General features: G+C 45.5%; 1 protein-coding gene across 1 annotated transcript in view; it reads left to right on the forward strand.

Annotated features, from left to right (window-relative positions):
* Window positions 1-12,915, forward strand: part of POLE (DNA polymerase epsilon, catalytic subunit) — a 54,980-nt gene that overhangs the window by 18,830 nt on the left and 23,235 nt on the right. Inside the window, exons 21-29 of the mRNA XM_068990026.1 lie at window positions 1,600-1,748; window positions 2,851-2,943; window positions 3,201-3,345; window positions 6,531-6,688; window positions 7,038-7,233; window positions 7,865-8,079; window positions 9,262-9,364; window positions 9,811-9,891; window positions 9,988-10,110. Of these exons, the coding sequence (XP_068846127.1) occupies window positions 1,600-1,748; window positions 2,851-2,943; window positions 3,201-3,345; window positions 6,531-6,688; window positions 7,038-7,233; window positions 7,865-8,079; window positions 9,262-9,364; window positions 9,811-9,891; window positions 9,988-10,110 (1,263 nt within the window). The remainder of the gene's footprint in view (window positions 1-1,599; window positions 1,749-2,850; window positions 2,944-3,200; window positions 3,346-6,530; window positions 6,689-7,037; window positions 7,234-7,864; window positions 8,080-9,261; window positions 9,365-9,810; window positions 9,892-9,987; window positions 10,111-12,915) is intronic.

The following is a 12,915-nucleotide window of genomic DNA, read 5'->3' on the forward strand; positions in this document are numbered from 1 at the left end:
AGCTGTCCATTGGCCTCTTAGAAGCTCAGCATCCCAGGAGGTTCAGCTTGTGTGGATGTGAGAGATGGGTGTCACCATGTTGCGCCTCCCCCCGTCACCCCAGCCCCGACTGGCACTGGGTATTACTGAGGTCCTTCATGCCCCTTCCCCACTCCCCTCAGCAGTAACAATCTGATGTCTTCCAGTGTGATACAAATTTTGTATCACTCAGCACGTTGGTTGAGCACCTGTTCTGTGCCAGACCCTTTTTTCGGTACTGAAAAGACATCAGGTGGGGAAGTAACGGTGGAATGTTCTGAGATGAAAGAGAATGTCCAGTGTTTGGCCACTGTGACAGCAGCTAGCCTAGCAAACAGAAAGAGATGCCACTCAGGCAGGAAGTGAGTTCAGATACCCCTGAGTCACATCCCTGTCTCTCACCCTCCTCCCTGGTGGTGACCATGTCTGCTGTATTGAGGTAAAATTGATGTGGGGTACATCTGACCCTTTCAGGTGGGCAGTTCTATAGAGTTTGACAAATGCACACACCTGTGTAACCACCACCACAGTGATAAGAACATTTCCTTCACAACCATTTACAATAGCACACAGCCCTAGTTAGCACAGCTGTGTCCATCTTCCAGCGGTTGGTATAGTATCTGATGAACAGTTGTTGGTCCATAAGTATCCAGGAGTTGGCGATGGACAGGGAGGCCTGGCGTGCTGCGATTCTTGGGGTTGCAAAGAGTTGGACATGACTGAGCGACTGAGCTGAACTGAACTAAAGGAGTAAATTGTTACTCTCAGATGTTGCCTCTAAGAATGTGCACTCTGCTTTCAGCCTGTCAGTGGTTTCTGAGTTCTGTTGTTTAAGAAACCCTATAACTCAGCCCATTGAATGCATTAATAAGAGTAAATTAAGTAACAGGACTTGGATTGGGAGCCTCTGGGCCTCTTTGGTGGAGTGAAGCCCCTGCCTCTGTCACTGGTCTTGAGATGTAGATTTCATCTGCTTCTCCAGTTAGCTGCCAGGTTCTGGATTCTGTTCTGTGGGCTTGAAATTGCCCTAAGTCTGAGGTGTCAAAGTGGGTTGTTGCTATCACAAAGTATTTTCTCCTAGTCCTTAGTTTCACAAGTAATAAAAATGTAATATTGATATGTTTCTTTGTGTTCATAAGTCCTTTCAGGATATCTGTCTTACATGGGGCAGTTCTAGATTGAAAGTGTTTTCAAGGTAGATGAGAACTAAGCATGCAGACACTATGGGGGACAAGCTGATATATCCATGTTAAATTTCTCAGGTGTATTGATAGTGTTGAGGTTATCTAGAATGTCCTTGTTCCTGGAAATTTTTTGCTGAAGTATTTAGGGGGGTCAGGTCATGATAGTTTCAACTTGCCTTTGGTTGTGCCAATCGAGTTTTTCTCTAGAATGGAATAAAGGAAATATGGCAAAATATCAACAGTGACCCCTCTGGTATATGGTCTTTGTTGTACCTTTTTTTTTTTTTTTGAAGTTTTCTATAGATTTGAAATTTTCAAAATATCAAAACCTTGGGCCCAGGTACAGAATGTGAAGTGGAAGAGTCTAGGAGGTGATCAGTCTTTGTGTGTGTTGCAGGTGTGGAAAAAGAAGCTCTCCGCAGCCGTGGAGGTGGGGGACGCGGCGGAGGTGAAGCGCTGCAGGAACATGGAGGTCCTGTACGACTCCCTGCAGCTGGCTCACAAGTGCATCCTCAACTCCTTCTATGGCTACGTCATGCGCAAGGGGTAGGCCCTTGCCTGTGGGGCCTGTGGGCACGAGCGAGAGGGGGGAGTCAGGGCCTTGTTCAAGGAGTGCAGGAGAGGGTGGGTTGGGTGGGGGCTGAGGTCATACTGACTCAGAGGGTTCTGGGCATCTGGGGCGTCAGCACTCCTGGACATGTGCCTCTGAGCATCCTGGGCTGCAGAGCGGAGGGTAGTCTTTGGCGTACGACTAGTGCATGCGCGCTCAGTCACGTCCAACTCTTATGACTCCATGGATTGTAGCCCACCAGACTCCTCTGTCCACGGAATTATCCTGGCAAGAATATTGGAGTGGGTTGCCACTTCCTACTCCAAGGTCTTCTGAGAAGTCAAGAAAGCCAGGAATGGGGGCATCCTAAAGCCAACATGGAGTGTGTTCCCAGGGTAGGGTGCCAAAGGAAGATGAGGCAAGATGGGGCCTGAGTGTGTCCAGTGAGCCAGCAGCTAGGTGGGTGGGGCCTCGGCAGAGCAGGTCATTGAAGGTGAGGCCTAGCTGTTGTGAGTGGAACCCAGGAGGGTCAACATGGGTGGCCCTGGAGGAGCAAGGTAGTGGTGGGGCAGATTGGTTTGAGGGAAAGTGGCTTTGTTTATTTGTTGTTGCCTTTTAATGGCAGAGAGGGAGGGGCTGAGAGCAGGGCTAGCACCTGAGCAGAGTTCCCTGGGGCAGGAGGGCCTGGCCTCAGGTCACTTGACACCTGTGAGACCTGATTTGAGTGCGGAGCCAGGTGGGCTGGTGTTTTGCCTGAGAAGTCAGAGGATGAGTGTGGGGTGTGGGAGAACAAGGAAGGCATGAGGTGGTGCCTGGGAGAGTGGGAGGGAACTCGAGGGGGGTCTCTCGGCCACTGCCCTGGAGAGCCTTGCTGAGCTGAGGTCGTGAGCTGTTGCCACGGCACATGCTGCATCCTTTCAGAACTTTCCTGAGCTGAGCACTGCTTTGAAGTAGGAACAGAGGAGTATCCTCAGCACAGAGCTTAATCCTACCTTAGTTCTTCCCTGCTTCAGATGTCTCCTCCTCCTAACCCTAACTCCTCTAACGTCCTTCTTGAGGGTGCCCCTCCCACCCCTCAGCTGTGACTGTCCCCTCCAGGGCCCGCTGGTACTCCATGGAGATGGCTGGCATTGTCTGCTTCACGGGGGCCAACATCATCACCCAGGCGCGGGAGCTGATTGAGCAGATCGGGTGAGTGCTGCACTTGGTCACCAGCTGCTGGGACTTGGGGGGGACACGGCCTGAGGTGAAGAGGCTGGACGCAGGGGCTGAGAAGGAACAAGCTGGTGACGATAGAGCTGGCGATGCTGGAGATGGGAAGGTGTTTCGTTTTGTGGGTTCCCAGCCAGGAGGAACCTCGTCCAGTGTCAAGCATTGACACAGGGTTCTTGCTCTGTAGACATCCATGCCCATCATTCATGTGGTCTCATTTCTCTGTTTCTCTGAAGGAGGCCCTTAGAGCTGGACACAGATGGTATATGGTGTGTCCTGCCGAACAGCTTCCCCGAAAACTTTGTCATCAAGACCACCAATGTGAAGAAGCCCAAGGTGACCATCTCTTACCCTGGGGCTATGTTAAACATCATGGTCAAGGTGAGCCTGCATCTCTAGCAAGGACCTATTGTCTGGGGTGGGGTTCTTCATGCCACCTCCCTTGATAGGAGTGTGGGAAAGGGGAAAGCGTTGGCCCTTACACTGAGGCGCCCCCCTTTCTGAGTGGGTGCTCCCATTTCTGAATGTCTGACTTTCAGATTATCTTTCTCTAGCCTGAACATCTTGTCCAGAGATGTTGTGTTCAAAAGTTACCTGTGTCTCTGTTCCTATTTAGCATAATGACCAGACTCACAGCAAAATTGGAAAAATAGAACAAGAATTCCTGTATATCCTTTAGCCTGCTTCTCTTTATTTTTTTATTTGGCTGTGATGGGTCTTAGTTGTGGCACATGGGATCTCTGTTGCATCATCTGGGGTCTTTTGTGGTGGTGCGTGGGCTTTGGAGCTCGCAGCCTCAGTAGTTTGTGGCACACGGGCTTAGCTACTCTGTGGCACATGGGCTCTTTCCAAACCAGGGATCTGACCCACGTCCCCTGCATTGCAAGGCGGATTCCTAATCACTAGACCACCGGGGAAGTCCCGCCTGCTTCTGTTTATCTTTTATAAACCCCAGTGTAATTGTCAGAACTGAGAAGTCATCCCAGCACCACACTGTAACTCAACTACAGCTTTGTTTGTATTTCTCAGCTTTTCCAGGACCACGCCCTGCATTTGGCCAGCCCTCCTTAGTCCCCTCCAGCCTGGCAGCCCCCTTGGTCTTTCCAGTCTATTATGACCCAGACACTTTGGTGAATACTAGCCAGTTGCTTTGCGGACTAACTCTCCATTTGAATTTGTCCCTTGTTCTTCGTTACTAGATTGAGGTTATTTGGGTTTTTTGGAGGGAAAAAAACAGAGATACGTGCTCCATGTTGGCATTCTTTCGGGGCACTGAGTCAGGATCAGCACTCCTGCTGGCTTCCCAACTATCACGTTACAGGAACTAGTCCATGAGTCCACACTCCCAGGAGTGGCAGACCCCAGCCACACAGCAAAGCCATCCCAGTAATTAGTAAAAACTATGGCTCAGAGGTTAAAGCATCTGCTTGGGATGCGGGAGACCGTGGTTCAATCCCTGGGTCGGAAGATCCCCTGGAGAAGGAAAGTGGCAACCCACTCCAGTACGCTTGCCTGGAGAATCCCATGGAGGGAGGAGCCTAGTAGGCTGCAGTCCATGGGGTCGCAAAGAGTTGGACACGACTGAGCGACTTCATGTGATTTCACTTTCACTTTATGGAGGAGATACTCTCCTCTACACTGAGACTCTGCAGATGTGCTGTTTCACTCTGAACCTTCGCCTTCTGGTTTTAGCACTGGCAGTATCCTGTCACAGTGGGAATCAGTCTGCCCAAGGCAACTCTGTATTTCCCTCGCTCTTTGTACATTATTAATTGGAACCTTTTGTAAGGAAGAGTTGTCACACTTCTCTCCTACTTTTGTTGTTAAGTCATTCAGTCCTGTCCAACTCTTTAGTGACCCCGCGTACTTACTGTAGCCCTCCAGGCTCCTTTGTCCATGGAATTCTCCAGATAAGAATAATGAAGTGGGTTGCCATTCCTTTCTCCAGGGGATCTTCCCGACCCAGGGATTGAACCCAAGTCTCCTGCTAGGTGGGCAGATTCTTTACCCCTGTACCAATTCCTCTTACCTTCTGGGAAGCCCCTTTCTCCTGCTTAGCCCCTCACTTATCACTTTATTGAGTCATTTGTTAGGTCATTGTGGGTGTGTGGGTGTTTGCTGTGTGGGGTAACAACCCAGTTCCATCCTGATGTGTTTTGTTGCTCAGCTTATTCCACTTTGGCCACTAGGGGCTCCTTCACGTTAGCCCCCTGTGTCCTTGAGACACACCCTGTTATGTGGTTTGGATTTGGTTTTTGGGGGAGTGCTTTACTTCCTGGGACTGCAAGACACTCCAGCCTCATCTTGTATTTCCCCTGTCCCACCTTGGAATCACCCATTTCTCCAAGGAGGCCAGGTTCCTTTTATTAGGAAGCGGTGGTAGAAACCAAGATGGGGTGTCTCTGCTGCTCACAGCAGATTGGCTAGGAAGTTGTGTGTGTGTGTAATAATCCCACACATGTGTCTATATTTATTTCTCTGTTTATCTGCATACATATTTAAATAGATATAACATGAGCATATTGATATATCCGGCTCCAGTCTGTTCTCCTTTCCTTGTTAGTGACTCCTTTGTCCTATCTCTGATTTTATTTGTGTATTTATTTGTTCAACCCTAGTATCTGTGTAAAGCAGGTTCAGAGCTGTGTGTCTGTGAGCAGTAAGCCCACCAGCTGCAGTACAGTGTTCAGTCTTTGCTCTTAGACCACCCACACCATGTGAGATTTGCCAAAGTTACTTAAGCCAGCCCTCTGGCAGGGTTCTGTCAAGCAGTGCTAGTGCAGTTGAGTTCATTTGTTCCAATCTGCAGGCGTTCTTGGGGTCACCCTAGATCCTAGTTGAATGTTGGTTCGTTTGCCTCCGGTAAGATTCACTCTTCTGTTGTTGTTTTCATTCATTCATTTACTTCTGGGTCTTTGCTGCTGGGCGTGGGCTTCCCATTGCAGTGGCTTCTTTTGTGGAGCACGAGCTCTAGGGTGCGTGGGCTTCAGTAGTTGCAGCACAGGGGCTCAGTAGTTGTGGCACACAGGCTCAGTTGCCGCTCAGCATGTGGAATCTTTGCAGACCAGGGATCGAACCTGTGTCTCTACATTGACAGGCAGATTCTTATCCACTGTACCACCAGCGAAGTCCAGAATCCATGCTTTACAGGGAGCACTTCTGTGGGTTTTGACCCAGACATAGAGGCGTGTGTCCACCATCCCAGAGCAGCATAGAACAGCCTCCACCCTAAAGGCTCCTGAACGCTGCCCCTGTGTTCTTGGCCCTTCTCGTTAGGCCCAGCCCTGGTTCCCCCGTGTGTTCTTTTATGTGATAGTTTTGCCTTTTCCAGCATGTCCTGTGAATTGAAACATGCTGTGTAACCTTGGTAGACCAAGCAGGAAGCACTTTGGTTCATCCACCTTGGACATATGTCAGAACTTGATCCCTTTCTCTTGCCAAGTGGTGTCTATTGTATGGAAGAGCCCCAGCTTGCTGATCCATCCACCCTTTGGAGGGCAGCTGGTCGTCTCCAGGTTTGAGTGATGATGAGTGAGGCCGACCCCCTCTTCACTCTTGCTTGGCAGGAAGGCTTCACCAATGATCAGTACCAGGAGCTGGCTGAGCCTTCTTCACTCACCTACGTCACTCGCTCAGAGAATAGCATCTTTTTTGAGGTTGATGGGCCCTACCTTGCCATGATCCTTCCAGCCTCCAAGGAAGAAGGCAAGAAACTGAAGAAGAGGTAGGAATCCCACAGTCTTTATGCTTGGGAAAGGTCTAACAACTCCTCTAGTAAATGGACCAGGACCCACAATGGGAACAGACCTCGGTTCTGGTTTCTTGACCTTTTTGATTCAGTTTGGAAAGCTTTTCTTGACACCCACAAACTCTGTTCTCCACCTGTTATATTCTGGTTCTACAGATTGCAGGCCCTAAGTCATTTTCCTTTTGGAGATCAGGGTAGAGAGATGTTTGCTGCTTGATAGATGCTAGAAGGGAGGATGAGAAAGGGAAGGAAAAAGGCAGAGGGGTGATGAGAAGCAGCTAGCATCCCAGGCTCTCTCCTCTGCTCTCTTTGCCTATGTTTCTAGGTATGCCGTGTTCAATGAGGATGGTTCCCTGGCTGAGCTCAAGGGCTTTGAGGTCAAACGCCGCGGGGAGCTGCAGCTGATTAAAATCTTCCAGTCCTCAGTGTTTGAGGCCTTTCTTAAGGGCAGCACCCTAGAAGAAGTGTATGGCTCTGTCGCCAAGGTGGCTGATTACTGGCTGGATGTACTATACAGCAAGGTAAGGCTCCTCATCTGGCTCTGAGGGTCCTGCAGTCAGAGTCCTGGTAAGCAAGGTGACAGATGAACTCAAGGCTAATTCTGATGAAATCCCATAACTTCCTTAGTGCCAGGGCTACCCCGAATCCCCCTTAACTTTTGTGTCCAGTGACAGAATTCCGTGAAGGAAACAAATATTAGCATGATAATGAGCCAGTTGTAAGCTGTTCAACCTCAGACAGGCCCCTTGGGCTCCTCCTCATCGTTGAAGAAAGCAGCTGGCTCCTCGGTTGGTCCATCTGCTATCCAACCTGCCCATGTCTCTCTTCTTTTCTCCCTCCTGGCTCCTCCTTTCCCTGTCTTTCTCTTCCTTTTAGGACAAAAATCAATTCTTTGTCTTTCCTATTATTCTGTAGTCTTGGTACTGAAAGCTCAATAAATGTTTCTTGATATTTTCCTGCATAGTTTAATAAAAGTTAAGGTTGTGTGTGTGGTGTGTTGCTGTGCAGTGGTATGAGACAGCCCTGTTACACCACTGCCTTCAGCTCATCAGGCTAGATGAACGCAGTTTCACATGGAGAAAGTCTTGGGTGAGCTCAGGCTGGTGCTCCCTTCCTCTGTATGATATTTTTGCTCGTTGCCTCTCTCTCCAGGCAGCTAACATGCCTGATTCTGAACTGTTCGAGCTGATCTCTGAGAACCGTTCCATGTCTCGGAAGCTGGAAGATTATGGGGAGCAGAAGTCGACATCCATCAGCACGGCCAAGCGCCTGGCTGAGTTCCTGGGAGATCAGATGGTGAAGGATGCTGGGCTGAGCTGCCGCTACATCATCTCCCGGAAGCCTGAGGGGTCTCCAGTCACAGAGAGGTAAGGGTTTCCAGCGTCAAGGAAGGAATTCCTTAAGGGTCTTGGTTGCTCTCTGAAAACCTGCATCTTCTGTAGAGCCTCTGTCCCTCCATAGAGAGATGAGCTTCCTTAAACAGGGCAGGGATAGTCAGGACTCACTCGGAAGAGGGAGGAACCAGGCCTTGGACTTCCTTCAGAGCAGATGCCGGGAAGGCTGCTGGGCCCTGGTGGGAATCCTGAGAGGGTGTAGTGAGCTTGTCCACTTGGAGCCCAGAGAATCTGGGTTCTTGGGTGGCCAGACTGAGAGTACCCTCTCAGTCAGGCATAGGGCAGTGGGGATGTCCTGGAGGGTCTGCTACAATGAGCATAACACAAAGTCCAGTTCAGGTTTAGGGCAGAGCTCCAGGTCACTCACACACAAGCAGACTGATGCTGCACTTCTCGAGTTGGGATTATTGAACCACAGCTACATGCTACCACACTGACAGCAAGAAAAGCAGGGTGATGCATGAAGGCAGAGTGTACTTCTGTCTATTTAAGTTTACACACAGGGGAAGTACAATAGGAGTACTATAAAAGCATGTAGGGGATTGATAAGCACTGTATTTACTTTGTATTAGGAGGATCGACAGAGCTACACAGGGGACTTCATCGTCATCTTTATTTTTCATCCATGACATGAAAATGGCATGGCCGGTTTGATAGAACTAGGTGGTGGGTGCACAGGTTTCTGTTCTTTCTAAGTTTCTTCATGATATTTCAAAATAACAAATACTTCTTCCAGTGAGAGAAAGGGGTAGTGACAGTTGCCATGTTGCTTTGCTAGTGATGTGAAAACTGGTTTCATTTTCAGGCCAGCAGTGGGCTCTGTCTATATTTACCCAGTGAATAACATTTTTAATGTTTATTTATATACATGCACATGATATATAATTTATGTAAAGACATCTGTAAATAGCTCTGATAACAGTGGTCAAACATACACCAGATGGCCAATGGTAAGGAGTTGTGCATGAAATCATGACATTTTAATATGAAGTATTAATATTTATTAAGTATGATAAACATCAGATACAGATAGTTTATACAAAATAACTACATGAACTTAAAACATAGGTTACAAAGTAGGTTATAAGTACTTATTTCCATGTAAACTGCAGGAGATTTTCACATTTGTGAGTTTTTTTATCTCTTCTCGACCAGGGCCATTCCACTGGCCATTTTCCAGGCAGAGCCCACAGTGAGGAAGCACTTTCTCCGGAAATGGCTAAAGAGTTCTTCCCTTCAGGACTTTGATATTCGGACAGTGAGTGCTGATTTTTTTTCCTACTCTTAGAAATTGAGGAGGAAAACTAGATAAGGCAGAGAATCCCAGACTCGGGTCACGTTTTTGTCTGGGGACTTCACTCTTGATTTCCTCTTTTCTATTATGGAATGAGTGAAGAAATAGTTACACTTTGGGAAAACCGGGAAAAGCTAGATGCTGTGGAGGCCTTTTTAACTGCTCTCTGGGAGGGACTAAGGCTTGAGGTCTGGCACAGGGTTCTACCACTGGCTCCTTTACTTGCTCTGATCCTGGGGGATCATTTATACTCTGCACTTCCATTTCCTCCTCTGTGAAATGGGGCCTTTCAGCATAGAATTTCTGAGAGGACTGAATAAGACACATGAAGCATTCATTCAGCACAGTGCTTGGCATGGTGTGTTGCTGCTCTTCTCATGCACCCCGTTGCTGGTTTCCTGCATGCTCAGATTCTGGATTGGGACTACTACATCGAGCGGCTGGGGAGTGCCATACAGAAGATCATCACGATCCCTGCGGCCCTGCAGCAGGTGAGGCTGAGACCAGCAGAAACGGAGCCCAGTGTGAAACCTGGACCTGACTAAATTAACAGAGTCAGACAAGTGATCAGTATCGCCTTCATGTAGGTGAAGAACCCAGTACCACGTGTCAAACACCCTGACTGGCTGCACAAAAAACTGCTAGAGAAGAATGACGTCTACAAGCAGAAGAAGATCAGTGAGCTCTTCGTCCTTGAGGGCAAGAGACAGGTAGTGGGGCCTGGCCCAGGACGACAGGCTGTGACAGTCGGGGCTGGGCTGGGTCCTGTGGGCGCACAGGCACCAGTCTCCATACTGCTGCCCATCATTTTGGATGCTTCCATTCAAGCATCTGCAATGTTTTTTTCTTTCTAAAAATACATATCTTGGTACTTAACCCTTTAGTTCTTCTCTGTGTTCTTCTGTGATAGGAAGCTTTGTAATGCTTCACTTTAGGATGAAAAACTATCTAAATATATGATGTACTAAATAATTAGACTCAGTAACTTGGAATGCATCACTGCACCTTGAGACTTCAGTTTTCTAAACTAAAAAAAGCTGTTACAAATGCAAAAAAAATACTAAAGACCAGTGTAATGAAAAGCATAGCTAAAATCAGAAGAGCAAGAAGAAAATTCTCAGGTGCTGAAAATGGAAACTGAGCTTTAAACCAGAGCAGTATACAAACTCTCCTGCTAAAAACCAGATCCTCAGATTGAATTTTAAAATCTAACTACCTTATTTATGAGTTATACCTAAAAGGGCTCAAAAAAATTAGAAGAATGCAAAAACATATATCAAGTAAATATTAACCAAAGCAAAGCTGATGTAGCTATATTAATGCAAGACAAAAAAAAAATTTAACTTAAAAAGTATTAGTAATGATAATGATGGTATTAAATACTACTAAAAGTCAAATTTCACTAGAAATATTTAGTAATTCTAATAGCTTAGCTTCAAATTAAATATGTGAAAATTTACTTAACTATTAGAAAAAAATTGACATCTAATCAGTTTAGGATTTAAACACATCTCTCAATTGATAGATCAAGCAGACCAAAAACTAGTAAAAATTTGTAAGGTTAGAATGAGTTAACAAATAGAGCTTTGCACTCAATAATTAAAGAACACACATTTCTTTTTAAGAACACCTAAAATAAGACTGAATGCTGCAAAGCAAATTGTAACATTCCAAATAATTTATATATATACAAATCATGTTGTTTGGAAACTGTAAAGAAATATAAGTAACTCATGGATCAAGAAGTCACAATGGAAATTAGAAATAGTGAATGAAAATACTATTAAAATTTGTAGTTTGCAGCTAAAGACTATAAATAGCACATAATCTATTTTAATATATAGAAAAGAAAAACCAATAGAAAATTAAGTAACTCCCAACTGAAAAATTCAGAAACAAGAAAGCAAGAAAGTAGAAAGAAGTTATAAAGGCAAGAGCAGCAATGAATGAAACAAAGCCAAAACCTTTATCTTTGAAAAGACTTATGAAATAGATAAATCTTTGTCAAGATAGATATTTCAGGTTTTGTGTTAATGAAAACAGATTATCAATGCAGCTATTATAAAGTCTAAAAGAAATAAAGACTGAATTATCTTTCCTAAACAATTGGAAAACTTAGATGGAATGGACAGTATCCTAAAAGAATTATTCAAATTAGCCTAAGAAACAATAGAAAAACTGAATAGAACTTCAACCATTAAAAAGAAACAAATACTGGGCCCAAATGGTTTCTCAGAGGGATTTTATCAAACTTAAAAAAACATTTTTTTGGTAGTGCTGGGTCTTCGCTGCTATGTGTGGACTTTCTCTAGTTGTGGCAAGTGGCGGGGGCTACTCTTCATTGTGGTGTGCAGGCTTCTCATTGCGATGGCTTCTCTAGTTGCAGAGCATGGCCTCTAGGTACATGGGGTCAGTATTTGGGGCTCCTGGGACCTAGAGTGCCACTAGTTGTGGTACAGGAATCTAACTGCTCCACAGCATGTGGGATCCTCCCAGACTAGGGATTAAACCTGTGTCCTCTGCTTTTACAGGCAGATTCTTCACCACTGAGCCACCAGGGAAGCCCCCTACCAAACTTCTTAAACAAATGATTCCAGAGAATTTAAAAAAGAGGGTCCTTAGCTCATTTGGTGGAGAAGGAAATGGCAACCCACTCCAGTATTCTTGCCTGGAAAATCCCATGGATGGAGGAGCCTGGTTGGCTACTGTCCATGGGATCACAAAGAATCGGACACGACTTCACTATCACTATCACTATAGCTCATTTGGTAATCTTTATAACTTTTGTTACCCTGGTAACAAACTAACAAGCCAGGAAAAGGAAGGCCATTGGCAGATAGAACTATAGGTACAAAAATAGTAACAAACTAAATTTTGCACTGTGTAAAGACAGTAATATTGTGTCCAGGTGTGATTTATGCAAGGAATGGCAGGTCTTAACTTCAGAAATCTGCTAATTTAGTTCATTTTAGGAAAAATCGATTCATCGTGAAGAGAAGACTTATGGTGTCATTTTCAATAAAGTCAAGAAAGAACATTTGATAAACTAATGTCTATTCATGATAAAACTGAACAGTCAAAATCAGAAAAAATGATATATTTCTCTGATAAAGTCCATCTGTTGAAACTCAATAGCACACATCATATTTAATGGCACAACATTAGAATCATTGAAGTGAGGAAGAGGAAATGGATGCCTGTTACGACCACTTCTGTTCAAAATTGTTTAAGTCCTGGCTGGCACAAAACAAGAAAAAGAAGTTAAATTTTAAGGATAGAAAGATATAAAACATCATTTGTAGGTAAATATAACTGTTAAACACAGAAAATGTAAGGAACCCCCAAATTATTTTAACTAAGACATTTCAACAAGGTCATTAGATACAAAGCTCATATATAAAAACCTATAGCTTTCTTTTATATTAGAGACAATTAGGGATTTTTAAAAATTAATCAATTTTTTTTATTTTGGCTATGTGGCATGTAGGATCTTTGTTTCCCAACCAGGTATTGAA

This window comes from Capricornis sumatraensis, chromosome 17 (genome assembly GCF_032405125.1).
Source record: "Capricornis sumatraensis isolate serow.1 chromosome 17, serow.2, whole genome shotgun sequence".
Classification (NCBI taxonomy): domain Eukaryota; kingdom Metazoa; phylum Chordata; class Mammalia; order Artiodactyla; family Bovidae; genus Capricornis; species Capricornis sumatraensis.